Source organism: Heterocephalus glaber, unplaced genomic scaffold, assembly GCF_053883595.1.
Source record: "Heterocephalus glaber isolate CG9 unplaced genomic scaffold, H.glaber_assembly_v1.0 deba00000122, whole genome shotgun sequence".
NCBI lineage: Eukaryota > Metazoa > Chordata > Mammalia > Rodentia > Bathyergidae > Heterocephalus > Heterocephalus glaber.
The window spans coordinates 61,979,059-61,999,464 of NW_028258138.1; the positions used below are offsets into that span (position 1 = coordinate 61,979,059).

The 20,406-nt window shown below is 39.3% G+C and overlaps 1 protein-coding gene across 2 annotated transcripts in view; it reads left to right on the top strand.

Annotated features, from left to right (window-relative positions):
- The window catches only part of Tmprss7 (transmembrane serine protease 7), a 33,880-nt gene that overhangs the window by 12,464 nt on the left and 1,010 nt on the right, over nucleotides 1-20,406 (top strand). The window contains exons 8-15 of one of the 2 annotated variants that reach the window (XM_021263795.2): nucleotides 4,756-4,862; nucleotides 8,219-8,355; nucleotides 9,837-9,944; nucleotides 12,005-12,115; nucleotides 12,912-13,028; nucleotides 14,111-14,282; nucleotides 15,786-16,054; nucleotides 18,158-18,294. In XM_021263795.2, the coding sequence (XP_021119454.1) occupies nucleotides 4,756-4,862; nucleotides 8,219-8,355; nucleotides 9,837-9,944; nucleotides 12,005-12,115; nucleotides 12,912-13,028; nucleotides 14,111-14,282; nucleotides 15,786-16,054; nucleotides 18,158-18,294 (1,158 nt within the window). The other variant, XM_021263793.2, reaches the window with a different exon arrangement.

Below are 20,406 nucleotides of genomic sequence, written 5' to 3' on the forward strand. Positions count from 1 at the left end.
TTAACTGTTCTTAGTAGTGGGCTTATCTCTCTAGCTTACTTTGTCTATTTGTATTACAAAATGGAAAGGTGTTATTGCAGGATCAAACAATTATTTTATTATGATACAGTTCATTTATCAATGATTAATTACTTCATAATAGAAATAATAAAATAAATTGGATTACTCAATATATATTTTGCATAAACAAACAAAAGTGTAAATTTATATAAAATACATACCCTCTGGTGTTAGATATGGTGTTATTCTATTTTAATATTAGACTAAACTATTGTGCTTTGTTCAATTATATTAGCATCTAGTGATAACCCTAAGTATCACCTTTGCTCTTTCAGTGTATACATATAAAATCATTATATGTAGCATGGAAATTAGATGTAAATGGTGATTATACGTAGTTTGTGTCATCAATGTGTTTTCGAATGAACTACTATGGGCAAGGTACCGGGCACTACTCTGGACTCTGAACAGCTATGAAATTGGAGAAAATCAAAAACAAAAATCTGCGCTCATGGAGCTTACCCTCCAGTAGAGGGAGACAAGTGACAAATAAACAAGTTACTTTTCCAGTGAGCCCTCTGTATCTGTGGCTTCTGCGTCTGTAGATTCAACTGACACCAGATTGTACTGAACATGTACAGATATTTTCTTGTCACTATTCCCTAAACAATACAACAATTGTTAATGCAGCCTTTACTTGGCATTAGGTATTATAAGTAATCTGGAGATGATTTAAAGTATGTGGAAGGATGTATATGTTATATACAAATACTACAACATTTTATAAAGTGACTTGAGCATTCACAGATTTTAATATTTATTGGGGTCCTAAAACCAGTTCCTCTTGGAGAGTCATGACAATTGTGTGTAGTATGTGAAATGGTGACAAAATGCTGTGGAGAAAAACAGAGCAGGGAAGAAGGCTTTATAGCTTGAGTAGAAAGCTGGAAGGGAACAAGTTCGGGCTTTGTTATCTAAAATAGGATGGCCAAAGAAAGGCTCATTGACAAGAGACCTTACAGAGATAACTAAGAAACATGAGAGAACTAAATTTGTAGACCTGCAAGATAAGAATGCTGCAGCAGAGGGAACAGGTGAGGAAAAGATTCTCAGGAAGGAAGTGCTTGATGCATGTACGATTATTTGTGTGCAATCATATCAATTAAATAGTCAAATAATTTCATTACTCTCCCCAAATCTAAACTTGACGTCCATGTCCTGATGACACATAGTCTTAAATTATTTGCCATTATCACAAACATTTCCAAAATAATTAGAAGATTAAGATGCTGTGCCCTTTTTTACTGACAGATTTTCAAGGCATTAAGGTCTCAGATGATCAATGGGTCTGAGGGTTGGGGAGATTTGAGGAAAGCATAGATGAAAGGAAGATTTGGAAAAGGAAGAAGGAAAGACATCAAATCTCCATCTCTTCAGTATCTCCAGAAAGCATATTTTTCTTTTTGGGTTAGTATAATAGCCAGAACAAGACAGGTGCCATTCTCAAAAGCTCTGTCAAATGTCTGAAATTCTTTTGATATAAAATAAATATTGATTCTATGATAACCCATATACTTACAATTAAAATCCCTGGACCTCATTGCTGGGGTTTTTAGTCAGAGTGTAAATAGGAATCTCAGATCACTTTCTGTTTTGCCAAGAGTTAAGGGCTAGAAATGCTGCCAAAAAAGAAGCCTTCATAGGGAAAAGGGGTTGCCAGTAAGACTGGAGGTGGGAGATAGTAACCGTCAGGGGTGAACCTGGAGGTGGACAGCGGTTCACAGAGAGCAGGGGTTGTCCACCTCCTGTGGAGGCTAAATAAATAAAATCATGCTGCTTCCTAAATAAATCGGGCCTCCACCCTTTTTCTGGGTTTCTGAAGATGTCCATCTTCCCTGTGCCTCATAACAGTCACTTAGCTGAACATTTACTTCCCTTTTCTTTGCTGCTTTTCTTTTCCAGTACATGTTGTTACAGAATCCTCGAAAACAGACAGAACAGTGCATTGACTTGTTTTATGAGAGATGGTATAGCCCTAAATCATTCAATTTGGCTCCATCAAGCAGAAGCAGGGGGCCTGTAAGTCACTTCTTCATCACTTAGGGAGTCAGTGGGAGTGCACAGGAGGGAGCCCCTCTTTCTCTGCTTCTGTGAAGGAAATATGAGGCCTCATTGCCACAGAAATTTCCTGTGCTCATCTGAGGTGGGCTTTGGGTTGTGTATACTCAACCACTTGCCAGTTAGGGGTAACTGAAGGCTAAAATGTTCCCAGCACCTGTTGCCATCACTGACTAGAGAAATAATTAAATAGCATAGGTCCAAATAAGAATTCCTTTCTTTGCTTGTTTAAAGTTACCATACAAAGGCAGAGGGTGGAGAATGGAAACTGAGAATACAGAACATATAAGGAAATATCATACTTGCTTTTGTTCATTTGTCAAAACAGTTTGTAATACTCTGTGGAATTGTACCCTTTGCAGATTAATGTCAGTAGTAGCCAGACAACCTGTGCACATGTAGAAATGTGTGTCACTCTGTGTCAGTAGAGGCAGTTTTATTTCCTTTCATTATGCAGAGGCTCAGAATTGAGAAGTGGTCATGCATATAAATCTGTTTTATTTTGAGGCAATGGAAGATAGTATAAACACCAAAGCAAGCTTCTTGGTAGAAGATTACACTGGAAGATGTTCCTACACTATAAAAGTTTTCGGTGTTTTTTTGAGACAGGATTTCACTATGTAGTCCAGGCTGGCCTGGAGCATGATCTTCCTGCCTCAGCCTCTGGAGTATTGGTGTTACATGCGTGCACCATTGCACCCATCTGCACACTGTAAAATGTACACTGGTTACCTAAGATACTGTCTCTCAGTTTGCACCTTTTTTCTGTGAAGAAGTAACCGTCCGACAAGCCTGGAAATAAATTGATGTGTGTTCGCATGAGCTCTGGGCTTTTGTTCCACATGAGACCTTCCTGTCCTCTTAGGAGGAGGCTTGCACATTAGCTTCCAAGCAGCATGATGCACTGAGGGGAAGTGGCCTGCAGAGAAGTGCAGGACAGGCTTGAATCTCTGATCTGCATTTCCTCACCTGGAGAAAGTCACTTATTTTTGATTAGCTATGGTATTTCCTTTTATAAAATGAGATTCAGGCTACTTGCCTAGGGTTGTCATGATGTTTAAATGAGAAACATAAAGTGCTTGATTTATTCCCTCTCAAAGGTAGGCAGTGAAAGGTGGGTACATGTACACACACACACACGCCATAGAAAAGCATAACACATAAAATAGTTGCATACTGAAAACAAATATCTGTTAGAGTGATAAAAGTCAATGAGTAACATTCATCTAAATAAAGACAGTAGAATTGAATTACAGAGTATTGCTGAAAACTTAACTTTACATTATTTTCAAAAGACAAAATAAATTAAAAAGTGGATCAACAAAGCTGAACAACAAGGATGGGCAAGATCATACCAGGCAAGTATGAATAAAAAGAAAGCAGTATTTATGATCCTAGTGCCAGGCAACACACAAACCAGGGAAACAACTTTCCTGATTTGAAAGTAAGAGAAGATAAGCAACCTGTAATGACAATTATTTATGCAGCAAATAACACAGCATTAATACTTATGAAGCAAAAACTATAGGAAGTACAAAAGGAAGTAATGGTGAAGTAGATTTTAATTCCCTTCTCTTGATCTTGCTTGTTTCATGCCAGAGATAGTGAGGGAGAGTAAATGAGTCTAAGAAGTACATTAAAACGTACCAATGAGTTTAGTAGTATGCATAAGCAGAGAATACTTCCATGTTCAAGTGACCATGAAACATTCATAAATTTAATTACAACAAAATCTTTAATGAGCTGGGAGTGGTGGAACATGCCTATAGTCCCAGTATTTGGGAGGCTGAGGCAGGAAGATCACTGTGAGTTTGAGGCCACCCTGGACTACATACGAGTTCAAGGCTAGACTGAATTCCATAGTGAGAGCCTGTCTCAAAAAAAATCTTTAATGAATTCAAAAATTAAAAGCAATATAAACCATAATCTTTTATGTAGTTAAGATGAAATTAGAAAATCTGAACATGTATGAGTCCAAATTCAACTCTTTGGAAATAGTAACTCTGTTGGGTAAAAGTAAGAATAAAAACTAAAACTTTGGTGTTATCAGACATAATGTGTGTTTATATCATACAATGCAATAACAAGGTTAATTGTATAGTGTGTATATGTTTGCTATATACTTAGGCAGCTATTTCTCCTTTGACCTCTTCTGAGATGACCAGAGACGATTCAGTAATAGCTTTCAGAAACATCTAGGTTTAGTATGAAGAGAATGCGAATTTACTTCTCCTTTATCTGAAGAATCTAAATGATGCTCTAAACAGGTCATGTTATTATTTTTATCAACAGAGGAAATTTTTTGCTCTCATTAACTAGTGTTTTCAAAATCAAGGTCATCTAACAGGAGGAAAGTGACACCCAGAGATACTGTGTCCCCCTCAGGCAGCTCTACCTGGACCCAGTAGCCCCTCCCTGAATACCTGCCTATCCACTTTGTTCACCATCATGATCTCCTCCTGACCCTAGTTTGTTCAGGGGAACTGGTCTACCCCACCAGGGGCCTCAGGTTGCACAGAGTAGAATACCTTCAGAACAACAGGCTGAGGAAGGAGTATTGAGTGAGCAAGAAAATTTTAGCCTGAAACTCATGCTTTGACTAAAACATTTTTCTAACTTGATGTTTGTTTTTCACAGACTCCCCTGTCAACTCTTGGGATAGCACTGAAATTCCATAACTATTCAATAACCAAGAAGAGTGCAAAAGGCTGTGAGCATGGATGGTGGGAAATTAATGAGCACCTGTAGGTGATTTTCATTATATGAAGACTCTGATGAAAAGTTTACAACCTTGAGCTCCTTGCCCCAAACAGTTTGCATGTTATTATTTACAGAGAGGGAAACTGAGGGGTAGAATAATTAAGTAACCCACAAAAGACCACTAGGCTCCTGAGTGTTCAAGGCAGGATTCTAGTCCATGTCTTAGGGATTCTGCCTTACCTGTGCTTGATGGTGCAGGGCTATCAGTGTGTATTTTCTATACTTCATAGAAGTATTTGGTAGATAAAATTGTCAATGTCCTGGAGCTATAGGGAAAATAAAACAAATTATAGTACAAGAGTTTGAGGCCATTAGACAATCTTGTGTGGTAGGAGAGGCCTGATTGGACTGGCTGGACTCTAAGGCTGGGAAATGAATGAAGCTGATCAGAAAAAAATTCAGAGATGTGGGTTCTTGGGCTTCCTGAATCAACCTAGTAAGACCTCACTCTTAATTTGTCCCTTAAATTTTGTTTCTTTGTTTTTTAAAACTTTAACACGTATTCAGTAGGCATTCAGCTGAATCAGTATTTAAAAATACTGAATGCCCTTAATAGCTTCTCAGTTCATTTTCTCAGAAGAATCCTGTGATGTTAAAGGATTTGCTTGCAATTCTTTGCTCATTGTTATTGCATGAATGAAACCTTCCCTTTCTAAGTGCTTTTCCTGAGTTCCTTTAGATGGCATACCTGCAAAATAGTCACTGGTCCTGTCTTCATGGAATAGGTCATACCATATTTGAAAGCATTCTTGGATCCATTATTAAAATGTAGCCTGTACTCCTTTTGGAAGCACAATTGACTCAAAGGCCTATATTGTAGGAGTCAGAAGTCCTGAGTTCAAATTCCAGCCATTAGTAGTTATAACTAGGAAAAATTACTTAACTTCTTTGATTTTCAGTCTGTAAAATCAGGCAATAATTTTTATTTAACAGGGTTTGCTAAAAGCATTGAATGAAACAATGCATTCTACACATCAAAAATATTAGCTAATGTAAGTAACAAGATTGTTTTGGAAATGACATTGGTGGATAAATACTATAGAACGCGCCCCACACTGCATTTTGGTACTTAATCAAAATAGAGATCCAGGACTCAAATCTGTGAAGCTGTAATCCAGTTACAGAACTGTGCCTTGAAAAGGAGAGATTTATTCCCCCCCTAAGTAAAAACAACCACCACCAGGATATGCTACTACAAGTAGAAGCAGAGTCTCCTCCCAAGCCAATACCAGGAAAGAAAGCTCTCTGCCTCATACTTTCCCTGTAGGGCCAGTCTTTAGGCTGGCTGAAATCATATCAGGTTCATTCCACGCTGATTGTACCTTTAGGATTTAAAATGCCCAGCCCTTCCCTTATCAGTCCTTTTTGTCTCAAAAGGAAAGGCTCTAATTGAACTAATCAGACACCTTGCTGAGAACTTGCTTAAGGGAACTGGGGCTCTAATGGGGAAGGAGGAAAAAGTAATGCTTCCAGACTGGAGGAAGCCTAAACCTCTCACCAAACGGAGGAGCAGGTCTGTATGCTCAGGGGAACTAGCAGACAGTGTATGAACCCTGAAGAAATAAAGCACTGTCTATGACTTCAGTAGAGCAAAGCCTGAAAAGAAAGCCTTTTAGCTGGGGATGTAACTCAGTGGCATAGCGCCTGCCTGGCAAGTGTGAGGTCCTGAGTTCAATCCCTGGTATTAAAAAAAAAAAAAGGAGGCCTTTTATCATGCAAGAAAGTGCCAGATGTGGGTTTTTAAAAATTAGTATTATTATTAGCATGAGTTTGCAGTACTTAATGATTACATTCATCATGGAGAGTTGGTACATGACACATCTTAATTCTTTTACATCCCCTTCCCGTTTCTCACTTCCCCCTCCCCCCATCTCTTAGTCTCCTTTCCAAAACCTGCCCTAGTTTAGCATCAGACAAATTTGTGTCCAAATCCTGGTTCCACTTGCTTACATTTGAACTTCTAAAAGTTATGTCCCTTCTTTACCTCTCACTTTCCTTGTAATATGTCTCTGTGTGTAAACTGACTCTTGTTGGGTTTCCCAATCACTCCCTTTTATACACTTTCTTTCTATAGGCTACCATTATATCCCACTGTATAATTCCCCATTTACACTGTAACCCAAGCATGGATGAAAAGATCCCTTTTTTGATTCCTCCTTAACACACTCCAGTGGGGCTCATCTTTGCAAGAAAATATAAAAAGTTAGTGGAGACGGCGAAAGTCACTGTGAGATATGGATGACATAATCATCATGTCTTCAGAGCATAGGATTCAAAGCCCAAGATGACTAACTAGCCTCTGGCTCCAGAAGCTTGGCTTGCCTCAGCCTCTGTCTCCCACTTGGCCAGGTGGCCACCTGCAGCTGTTATATTCTCCTCTTATCCCAGGGGCTGGCCTATCAGTCCTCCAGCCCCTGAATTTCAGTCAATTGCTATATTTCCTGAATTACATGTAAATGCTTGCCTCTCTCAAGCCTTACAGTCATAGACTATCTGTGCTCCTAAATGCCATTATCTGATCCATGGAACATATATGGTCTCCAAGTGCTCGAGTGATTGGTATTTATAGGGTCTAAAGAAGATGTCACCCCTAAGCCTTGTGTTTGTTCTCTGTTTCCCATGGAGACATGGCAAGTTTCACCCTGGGAAAAGCCTTGCCCCTGTGAGGTGACAGACTTTCTTATGAATCTGCAGTATAGTATAATTTGTACCCTATTTAACCGCAGTGCTCATATAGTAAGAATTATTCACCAGAGGGACATTTTTTTAAAAGGATACTGAAAAGCCTGGTGGCATCCAATGATGAGATGTAAGGGGAAAAATATCAAGGTAGGTTAATACTATAAAGAAACAGTACTTATATATCCAAGGAGAAGCCCGGAAATGCACATCAATTTTCAATTTAGACTGAAATAATGTTGTCTTTTGCTTCAAGTGTTGATGATATTCTTAGCATATTTTCAACCTGAGCTCAAGAATTCCACTCTGCTGTGCAAAGAGGTTTGTGAACAAAAGTAGGCAATTCTTAGTACTAGAATTTTTTATACTGAAAAAGGAGGAAAGACTGGAAGAATTCAATCTGTAATTTTGCTTATAGCTATTGGCAAGGAAAGCCACGGGTAGATAGTACCATTATTGATCCATTAGCAGGGGAGAAAATTGAGGGAGAAGTTCTTGGGTCATAGTCACAGAGTAGAGGTTGGATAACTACCATTAGCTCTACCATAAGCATCTCTGCTTCTACAGTCTGGTTGACCAAAGTTTTAGTCAATTCATTATCACTAGGAATGCAATTGACAGAAGCTTAAGCTGCATGTCCTCCTTGACTCTGTGTTCTCAGGTACTGTGGCTCCTACATGGATCACCAGACGATTTTCCGGGTGCCCAGCTCTCTGGTTTACATTCAGCTCCAGTGCAGTTCAAGGCTTTCGGACAAACCACTTCTGGTAGAATATGGCAGTTATAACATAAGTCAACGTAAGCTTTGGATTTGTTCCTCAAAAAGCCCTAATAAGTAGTAAAATGTAGGACAACATTGTAATCCTAAACCTTGAAAATATAAAAAATGAATATGACTTCATTTTTGTTATTTCCTGTTACATATTTTTAAAAAATGTAATACAAAGATAACAAATATACATATATAATTACATATTGCTGCTATATTATACATTGTAGAAAAATAATTTAACTTTTGGACATTACTAACTTCTAGTTGAAATATAATTGCTCACATCATTCCAAAAATACAGAATAAGACCATTTCTCGGTTTGTTGTATTTCTTGCTAGCCATAATTCTTTGGAAATATGATGTTTACACCAACACTAAGTGGATCTGAGGAAAACAGTTTTGATTCTCTTTGGCTTATGATACATGAGGGAGCAGGTCAGTTCAGAGTTCAAATATCAACCCTCAGAATGTTGAACTTGAAGTTGACCCTGAAACCACTAGAGCAGTGGCCAGGAAGTGGTTAGCAGAACAGGAATGTCTCAGTGGAGTCACTAGAGTGAAAGACTGGCTTGACAAATTCTAGACATGTTTGAAAAGGGTAAAAGTAAAGGTTACTCACTGAGAATTCTATGAGAATGTGACTTGAAAGAAGGCTCCTTTGAACATGTCCTTCTCTGCCATGTCTCTGTATTCTGGAATCACAATATTGTACTCTGAAAGCCAGAATATTATAATTTTCAGCAGACACAGGGGTAGTGAGCCCTCTGATTTCTAACTGTTCTTTCAAACTGTGACTGTTTTCTAGCAGGTCACCTATTGACTCCATCGTGTGTCCTTGAGACAGTAGCTGACCTCTCCCATTGTTTTGTACATGAAGAGGCAGGATCTATAAATATAAAGATGTCTGGGATTAATGATTTAGACCCAGGCTTGAAATGGGTTTTTCATGAGTCTGATCGTAGTGGAAAAAATGAGGGACAGTGAAGTAAGAGGCGGGAGTCCAGGGCTTTCTATAAGATCAGTGGTTACTAAGATATTTTGGAGCACAGCTCCCTTGAAAATGTAGTTAAAGGTCTGTGAAATAATGTGCCTGATCACAGAGAATTCAGAGACATCAGAAGTCAATTCGTAACTGCCTTAGAGGCTAAAGACTGTGCCTTAAGAATGCTTGCCTCTCTGAGCTATTTTTTAGCTTTCATATCTTCAAGTCTAAGATAATGATAAAAAGCTGAGTCAGAGTTGTGGAGGCAGCAGAAGTGTGATTGTACCTGTTACATGGATGTAATGTTCACTCAGAGCTTCTGTAGATTAACTCAGTTTTTTCTTTGCTTACTTAAGATTTCTTTCTTTTAATTACTGACAGCCTTGATGGCATGGAGAAATTGTATAATTACTCCTGCTACTTTGCCAAATCCCTAACCACTTAAGAATTTATATTTTGTTGCTAACGTGGTCTGGTGATTTTTAAGGACCCACCCAAGATTTTCTGTTTTTTATTGTCCGTAGCTTGTCCTGTTGGATCTTTTAGATGCTCCTCCGGTTTGTGTATTCCTCAGACTCAGCGCTGTGATGGAGTGAATGATTGTTTTGATGAAAGTGATGAACTTTTCTGTGGTAGGTATTAAAGCTTTTACTATGATCTTGTTATGAATAAGTAACTTCTCAGGAACATTTATGCTGCTGGCTTATAGCTTTAGTTTGTAGCTATTGCCAAGATTGCTACATTACAAACTGTCTCAACACCCAGTGGCGTAAAACAATCACTTATCCTTGGCCATGCCCTCTGAGGTGCCTGAGTGAGGCTGAGATCGGTGAGGGTGCCCCGCTTCAAGCACTGCTTCCTCCTGAGCTTGGATATTCACAGGTTGGGATCTGATCAACTCTTCATGGTTGTTTCTCTTGCTGACCTAGGGGACTAGTGTTTGGCAGTGACAGATGCAGAGAAGGGGAGACAGAAGCATATGTGTTTTTCTGGAGTCTGGGCTTGGAATAGTATGGGATCACTTGTATTATATTTCACTGTACAAAGCAAGTCACCAAAATCAAGCTGAGACCAAAATCAAGGTTTACCCTGCTCACTTTGGGGTCATGTCATAAATGAGGTACATCAATAGAACCACAGGGAATGAAGATCTATGGGTAATAATTGAATCCACCACAATCTTAAACACAACAATACTATTCAAAAGCACAGACCCTTCCTTTAGAGAGAAGCTCAGTATCTGGAAAGAATTCAGCATGCTTGTTTATGGAGCACAGGTGTTGTTTATAGATAAGTGTCTGTTGGTTTTTAACATGCAGAGTCTGCATTGATACCACATTGGTAATGACCAAGGGATGGGGTGCCGGACATTTCTATCTGGGAGAGAGAATCTGTCTTGGTTTTTTGTTATTATCTGCATCTTGTTCAGTCTTTCTTCATTTATGGGAGTAATATAGTGAATATAATTCACTGGACAATGTGACACTGTTGTCAACACTTTCAGCTAAAGGTTCAGAGCATTTTAAATATAATTGTGATCGTGTTGCTGCATAATCTTTTTCACATCTCTGGGGAAATACTACAATTAATATATTATGACTAACTGAAAAGTTATGTCCATGAAAAATAACCTGTGACTCTATACCTTTATATATTGACAAAACTAAATTCTCTTAAAGATTCATTGTCTTCTATTTCTTAAGAAAGTAACAGCTATTATATAGTGACTGGGGTGTTTTCTTTTTTACATTTTTGTTCTTTAATGTTCCAAATATCAGATTATTACTGTAACTTTATAATGAGGAAGATTTTTTTTGAAATCGTTACGTGCCATTTAGTCATTTTTCTGGAGTTAGTCTATAGGCACCAAGTAGTCATGCATGGAGACTTATCGAAGTATTTCAGGGCAGGAGTATCCTCCTATTGTCCCTTGGTGGGCGTGAGTGCAAAATAAGTCAGGAGATACTCTTGAAAAAAATGGGTACAGAGAATGAAACTTGATTCTTCCCCCAAAAAACTCCCCAAATCTAAAAATGCCTAAGAAATCATAACCTTCTAAAACATGCTTGCTAATACACTGTGCTTACCACTTGCCTAAGGAAATTAAATATTTCAAAGAAAAATGTGATGGATTTGCACTGATATTTGCCACTTTAGGAAATGTATCTCTCAGGATAAACTAAGTTTAAAGAGTTTCCTTACACAGCACATGTCTGTTGTCCTCTAAGATCTCATATTCATTAATTCATTCAGAAAACCTTTAGTGAGGACCTACTGTTTGGTCAAGGCTTGAAGGTCAGGTGAATAAGACAAAATCCCCAATTTCAGCATATTTTCACTTTCTTTAGGAAGTTAAACAAGTTTAATTTAGATAATAGCTTATGATATTTACTTTCCTTAAAATAGGTTGCTTATGATGCATTTCATTATAATTAAATAAACCATCAGAACTTAACAAATTTATATAATAGCAATAGCAAAAAATCAGGTCTGAACAGCCCACGTACTAGGAATGACATTGAAGTTTAAATACCTGCTTTTCCTCATGAGGGTGTCAGTTTTGAGGAAAATATATTCTCTGTATTATTTGTCATCTTAATGACTTGCACCATTAGAAAAGCAATGCTGTTATCAGAGAGTGCAGCGATGTGATGTGTTAGGCTCATGAGCTTTCTGTCTTTTCTCACCCTAGTGCCCATCAAACCTGCCTGTGATGTTACCCCCTTCAGGCAGCCTGGTCCTCTGGTCTGCGATGGTTTCCAGGACTGCGAGAACGGCCAGGATGAGCATAACTGCACGCAGAGTGAGGGAGGGAGTGCCACAGTGTGTGCTGCTCTCCCTTTAGATCATTGCTAAATCATAATCAAAACACATCTGCTGGGTTAGGGTGATTATCTTCCCATCCTAGTTCCCTCAGAACTTTTCCATTGTTAGTATGGAAATTCCTTTGTCCTGAGAATATCCTCAGTCCTAGACAAAGTGAGATAGTCGGTCCGCCTAACTGGGATGGAGTTGTGCATGTGTGCTACTGTATAAATCATGGCAGGTTTGTGTTGCTTCCTTGCTTTTAGCTCTACTGAGGTTGTAGGATACTGAGGACCTGATACAGAGGAACTTGCCAGAGACCATGGAGAGACATCTGTTCTAATCCCTGTAGAAATGCAAACCTCCAAGTTTGTGAACAAATGCAGTATAATTCACAGCATTTATCCATTTTTTTTTGTCTAATGATTTGAAAGGACAGAGTATGATAAAGGTTTTTGTTCAAAAAATGTTCTTAGAGAGCAAAACAAGGTGATAGAAAGAGGCCATGACCTAAAGCCACTGGTCTGGCCAACTCCTTTGCATCTCACCTACAGAGGAAGAAAGGAGAGGCAGTTATGATTCTCAACTCATGTGTCAGTTGCCTGCCTTTCCATGGCTTGGCTTAGCTGAAGAACAAGGTCACTGTGAGGTCGCCCCATTTCTCTCCGCTGTTTTTTCCCAAAGTGTCAAGTAGCAATTCAGTGGCTAACCCATCCTTTTTAGAATTTAGTGTCACTCACTCAAATCTGTTTCTAGATTAAAAGAAAAAACTTGCTTCTTTTATTCATTTTCAGGCATTCCATGCACCAACAGAACTTTTAAGTGTGACAATGATGTTTGCTTTAAAAAGCAAAACGCAAGATGTGATGGGATAGTGGATTGTCCAAATGGAAGCGATGAAGATAGCTGCAGTGAGTAGAAATTTGTTCTTTTTGATGCCTGTATTCCATCTTAATTTATCCATTTTCCATTTTTAGTCCCTTCTTGGTATAATTCACCCCACAAAGGTTGCCACTGACCCAAGGAGTAATGATAAATACTGTTGAACTGAGTCTGAAATTGTTTTTCAGAAATAAAAGCTCTAGGGTTTTATTCCATCTTCTCCTTTGATAAAGAGCATTAGTACACTAGATGTGTATAAAGAGAACAAGGAGAAAGTTCTTAAAATAATTTGTGAGAAAGGAAATATTGGGACTCAGTGGATGACTTTCAGATATTCTTTGTTTATTTTTATTTATTTTTTGTACCAGGGATTGAACTCTGAACCTTGTGCTTTCAAGGCAGGTGCCAGAACCACTGAGCTGAATCCCCGGCTCAGCTATTCTTTTTTTTTTTTGGTACCGGAGATCGAACTCGGGACCTTGTGCTTGCGAGAGAGGCGCCGGAATCACTGAGCTAAATCCCCGGCCCTCAGCTATTCTTTATGATATGAACAATAACTAGTTCTGTTTCTTTCTTTATCTAAGACTCCATAACTATAATCTCCCATATGGTCTTTTTGATCATATGGCCTTTATTTGGCTATGTGGCAACATGTTCCTTATATATCCTTATCACTACTATTTACACTGGAAAGTCATTATTCTGATAACTAGTTTTTCTTAGTAAGTTTGTATTTGTCTTTGATTTTAAAATTTCCAAAAGCTTTCTCTCAGATCAGCACTTCAAAGATATTTTCAAATTTGGTATATTTGGAATTTATCTCTTTCTCCCTACCTGCCAACCTAAGTCCACAGGCGGCCATTCATATCAGTCCACCTGTTAGCACAGGTCGCTCTGTGCCCACATGCATCATTATATAGCGACGCCAAGTCAGGAGGGCCTGCTGTAGGAAGGGGAGGAGTGGGCTGTTGGTGCTTGTTTTAGTCACACCCATAGATTCCCTCTTGTTTAGATAAACAGGAGATTTCATATTACTTTAGTGAGTCAGTTCCTAATTTCCAGTTCTCTTCCAAGTCTGGCTTTAAGTCATGTGACCTTTGCCCTATTAAAGGCTGCAGCAGGACTTCCTCGTCTCTGAACCGCATAGTTGGGGGAGCAGACTCGCAGGAGGGGGCATGGCCATGGCAGGTGAGCCTCCACTTTTTTGGATCTGCCTACTGTGGTGCCTCCGTCATCTCCAGGGAGTGGCTTCTCTCTGCAGCCCACTGTTTCCATGGAAACAGGTAAAGTATCCCAACCCTTGTTCTCAAGTGGTGCACTCTGGCCACAGACCACACCCCTGCCATTGGGCTGTGGGGAGAAACTCTGATTGGGGACAGTCAGTTTGCAGGACTTCTGTGTGTGAGGGTAGTGGGAGGAGAGGGAGACCAGCTCTGCATCAAACATTTTTATAATTGCATTACTGATTAAAGGAAAAAGAATATGAAGCATCAGGAATCAGTAGGCTTCACTGGGGAAGTAAAGATCGGGCTTTCAAGCCAGAGGGGCAAACCTGGGGACTGTGTGGAGAATGTAGAGAAGGGTGGCATTGGAGGGTGCCTGGAACAGAGGTCCCTGCTGGACTGGGACCAGGGGTGTCGTGGGAAGGACCATTAGGACTGGCATTGGTGGAGCTCTGTCTGCTTTTGCCAATTAAGGGATAGGTGCCCTTCTAGCTAAGAGTGAAAGGAAGGTGTAAAATTCAAACTTATTTGAAATCTGTTGGATCTTAGGTACCAAAATAATTTCATTCACTTCTCATTGTGACTTTTAAAAATGGAGTTATTTCAATGAAGTTATATAATTTGACTATTTGCTTTTCCAGGAAATGACAAGATTCATGTTAATTACTAAAACCACTTCTGTTTGTTGATTTGTCTTAAATGCTGTGGAACTGCTCTAAATAATATATTAACTGGAATATTCTTTTGGGTCTCCATTGCCACTCATGAAATATTAGCTGAGAGGATTAGTGACCACATCCTCAGAGCTTCATCCTTATTTTTCTTCAAAAGCTTCCACATTCTCTTAATTTCCACTCTTCTCCCTGGGTGCTATGCTGGTGGAGATTGAAGCTTCAGATGGAGACTGAAAGCCCATCTATGACTTGTGCAAGGCTGGGATTGGGATTGGAATCAAGATTAGAGTCCTGGGAGTACTGATCATGGGGCTGGAGTGTGGTGGCCGTGTGAGTGGTCACATTTGAGCATAAGAACAATGATCTATAAGGCTTGGTAGCTTGCAGGAAGGAATTTCACTGAATTCCTGCTTAAAACGCTAGTGTCTAATCTATCTTCGTGTTCACATCATTTGAATTTGGTAGATGTGCTCCCAGACCTCCACTTCACTGGCACTGTCTCCATCAGATGCCATTGTCAGCATGAATAAGAAGGACATAACAAATTAATTCTAGTTATCCACATTCTTGACCTGTGTGTGGTTCATAAAATACTACTGACAAAAAATTTCCGGGCATTTCTCACAATGATGTTGGGAGGATTTTCTGGAGCATAGTTACAACTCACTATTCCTGTAACAGCTTGCTTCATCTCTGGTTTCACAGAGAAAGGCAGGCTCAGAGAAATTGTGCTTCTTGCCATGTCCCTGAGCAGAGCCACTCTCCAAGACATGACTCCTAGGAATCAGCCCTTTCTTTTCTCAGCTCCATTTCTCTGTAGAGTGCTTGATTCCAAATTGCATATGGGCCTTCAAACTACTAATGTGGAATTTCTTTCCTTTTCCATTAGGCTGTCAGACCCCACTCCATGGACTGCTCACCTTGGGATGTATGTACAGGGAAATGCCAAGTTTGTCTCTCCAGTGAGAAGGATTGTGGTCCACGAGTACTATAACAGCCAGAATTTTGACTATGACATTGCTTTGCTACAGCTCAGTATTGCCTGGCCTGAGACCCTCAAACAGCTCATTCAGCCAATATGCATTCCTCCTGCAGGCCAGAAAGTGCGCAGTGGGGAGAAATGCTGGGTAACTGGCTGGGGGAGAAGGCATGAAGCAGGTGTGTGTATGAATTAATTGTCAAACCCTCCCCTCACAGATGATAGTAACTTGTGTTGATGTGCTTTGGGGTTCCCGGACATAGTTTGTATATATTGTCTCCTTTGGGCCTCTTGACATCTCTGGGAGGTCAGATTGGAGGAGGGCATTATTATTTCTGTTTTAATGATCCTTTCGATTTGATCTAAAAGAAGCAGGACCCAGATGATAAATTGAGAGAAAGGGATTGACTAGATATTATGGGCCCTTTTCAAACTCTGAAGCACAGTGCTAAATTTTCCACTATAGAAGAACAATTTCTCTTTATTCTTAAATTCTCTTTTTATCTGAAGGGGTGACTCATTATTATAAAAGAGAGGACAGACATATGCACACCCCACTGTGTCAACTCAGACAACTGTCTGGAAGTCATGCAGGTATGGCCGGTACCAGGGCTGCTGCCAAAGGATGAGAGTGAGGGCTGAAGCACAGCCTTCCCTTAGCTCTCCAGACAGCAGAGTCAGGCCTGAAGGTTACATTAGTCTAGAACTGATCCATCCAGGGTGGGGGGTGTCTTTTGCAATTTGTCCACCCAGAAAAGATATTTTTTCAGTATGCACAAAGGTCAGGCTGTATGGTAAGGAAGCCCCTCCAGCCACACTGCCAGTTTTTCATGGTGCAGGATTCATGGTTGGTTCTGAATATATGGTGAGGGTAAGAATGCAACTTTACAAAAGTCTTCCCACAGATTAGTCCTAAAACTTTCCTTTGATTTTCCAATCAACTCAGATTCCTTTTTCTTTTCTAGGGCTTAGGACAGATACAGTGTCCTGAATCCTACTCTCCAGCTTACTTTGATCTTCTCTAAAGATTTATTGTGGCCAGTTTCTCAAATGGTCACTGCCCTCATTTAGTTATGGAAGCCATAATAGTCATTACCAGTTTGGATTTGCTGAGATGTCAGAGTTTCATTGAGAGAAGGAAGCTAACCATCTGAACACCTGAAATGGATAGGTTTCTGTACTCAGTGCTTTAATTACATTGTCATATATCACAAGAGGAGAGTTTACTCTACCAACAAGACATTTTCTGTGTGTGTGCACGTCTGTATTTTTTTCTGAATCATCTTAGTCATATAGGTTAAAAAGGAAGTGAAAGAACAATTCTACAACAGTTAAGTTTTTATGGCTCCTTGGAGACTTGTATATATCAGTTATGCTTCTCCTTTTAAGTAGCCCTCCTGAAAAGTAAATATTGGTTGATACTAATAGTGGCTGACTCATAGTACTCTGAAAGTGAGGCAGGAGGCAAGGAGGAAAGATTCCTGGGAGAAAAAAAGTCCTGAAGGCCAGAAGGAAAAAGAAGAAGCTGACTTCAAAAACCATAGAATTCTGACATCACAGCCGGGAGGCCCATGATAAGCTCTTTGGAAACCACAAAGAGCACCCATCTCTAATGAGTAAGCCATGCCTGGGGACAGATGCATTATAGAATATCCTATACAAACAAAAGTAACCTCAAGTCAATTATAATTATAATCTCATTTATGTTGTGTTCCATAGCCCTCTGGGTTTTGGGCACCATGAAAGTTCCTCAATGATCCATAAAGGGACAAAAACTCTCCCCCTCCAACAGAAAGGAGGAGACTTGTGAATTGCCTTTTCAGTTCAAAGAGCTCCTCCCAGCCTGTAAAGGTTACATATAGGCTCTGACACCTGGCTTTTTCAAGACCACAAACTCTTCACTGGCCCACTCCCACCCTGACGAACATATTCTGACTAATAAATCTGTGCTTTCACTTTGTGTCCAACTCAATTCTTGGAGATATCAAGAACCTAAGACAGTCATAACTGTGGACAACAAAAGGAAGAGGTACTTGGTGAAGGAGTGGCACAACGACTCAGGTGAGGGAGGCTGACCTTGGGTCTGAATCCTGCTGAGTGCTAGCTGTGTGCCCCTGGGAAAGTTGTTCAGTACGCTAAACCTTAATTCTTCATCAGCAAAATGGGAAAATCAGAATTTATCTCAAAGAATTGCCCTGAAGTCTGTTTTGACCATTTCAATGAAAACTTGGAAGTATGATTATTATCAGCATCATGATTTCTACTTCCAATGTGTTTTCCAGATAATAAAGGCTCCCCTATTTTGCAGCAAGCAGAAGTAGAACTCATTGATCAGACCCTCTGTGTTTCCACCTATGGGATTATCACTTCGAGGATGCTCTGTGCTGGAGTGATTTCAGGCAAAAGAGATGCCTGCAAAGTAAGTCATTTTCCCTTTCTCCCACCTGTGTACTTCCCATAAATGCTTTCTTTTTTAACCTACAAACACTGGGAAAAAACTAGGGCAAGTATTCCCCTTCTCTGATCTGAGTGGCTCAGGTATTAATTGTAACCTAATTAATGGTTTTGCCTAAGAGCAGGTAAAGATGGTAAAAGAACTGGTTTTATAGAATCAGTTTTCTAGTATGCCTGGATTTTCCTCCGACATTTACAGGATGAGGTCAACATTTCTCGTGCAGTCTCAATTTTGTTATAACCAAAAGCTAAAAAGCAAAGCGCAAAAAAAAAAAAAAAAATAAAGACACACAGTGTTTCAGGATTGCTACTTATTTCCTTTGTGGCAGCTATTTAACTCTAAAATTACAAAGGTCTCATTTACTTACTCCCTTGAAGCATAGGTTAAAGGAAAGAGAGGAGGAATGGGAGAGCTGACAGAACACTCATATGGGGGTCTCTGGGAAGCCCCCAGGTGGAGTGTACAATGGAAAATCACCTTGGGACAGGGAAGCTTCTCTGAGCCAGAGATTCCAGTCTATGCAGACTTGATCACCGAAGAGTAAACAGATGATTGAGAGGATGTGAAGGACACTGGGAGCTGGTTTCACATCTTTCCACAACTTTAGCCACAGTGCCACAAAAACTCATAATAAAGTCTTCAGTCTTTCAAGATTCTATTTTATGGCAGGCACTATGCTGGGTCCTTTATATAAATTCATTCAAATCATTCTTTTATATCAATTATACAGAAAGGAAAATGGGTCATGGAAAGGGTAAGTTGATTACCCAAGGTCATACAGCTGGCAAGTACAAATGTCTGGGCTGGGATTTGAATCTTTGCTTCTTTATTGCTAAAGCTACTATGTTTTGGGTGTTTCCTGCCGCTGATCAGTTACATGGCCCTGTCCACATACCCACAAAGGTTTATACATTAAATTACTGTGCATTTAGTAGATATGGAAACAATTAAAATAAAGAGACCAATTTCCCAACTAGTCAGAATTTATCAAATCAATCCTAAATTTACCTTCCCATCCATAAATTTGTGTGTGTGTGTGTGTGTGTGTGTGTGTGTGTGTAGTAAAGATACAAATTTGGATTCCTTCTTGTCTTTGCTGCTGAGTTAGTCATAACTTTACTTGCCTTCCAAAATAGGAAAATAAAACTCAGGCATTATATTAAAAGATTAATGCCATACAAATTAAGTTTAAACTTTGAAGTATTTGAACTTTTTTTATTAACTATATTGGAACATTTAAGGTATACAATATAATGACATTCATCGTTGGAAATTTGCACCTTTACATAATCCATCTTGGTTCTTATATTTTCCCCCTTCCCCTGCCCTCCCTTCAACCCCTCCATCCCTCCCTATTTAGAAAGACTTTGTTTCCATTTTTTTACATTTTCTCATTTTAATTCCATTCCCTTCTTTCTTTTCCCCTACCCCTCTTATTTCCCCTTCCCCTTTGCACCTTTTCTTCCTATTTCACATTATCTATTATACCTTTTAGACCTTATTTATACTCTCAGTTTCTCATACTAGAGAAACTATTCAGTGTTTACACGTGTGTCCTATTTATTTCACTTAAGAGTATTGCCTCAATGTGCATCCATTTACTTATAAATGTCTCTAGTTTCTCATTTTTTATGGGTGAGTAAAATTTGAACTTTTGCTTTTTGGAGTTGAGATGTCAAAAGGGAAACTCAAATAAAAGTAGTCTATGAAAATTGTGGGCCAGTGGCTGTTAGGGCTGCTTCGATGAATGCAGCTGAATCTTTTCCTTCCTGAGGCCATGAGCCAACTGCTAAAGTTTCATGGCCCAGAGATAGAAGTCAACCTTCCAAGATAATTATAAGGATGTTGTGAGGATTAAATGACCTAAAACAGTGTTTGCAATGTAGCTAACACTAAATAAATGTAAGCCTTTACTACTGCTACTATTATTACTACTGAAGTTTATTGGGCGGGGTTAGGTGAAATTTGCTTTATCTTGCAAGAATTTACTAATATTATTCTTAGTCCAAAGAATCAATTTTTTTTCAAGGAATGGAGCTATTTGGTTATGCACCAAAGAATTGTGTAATTATTAAA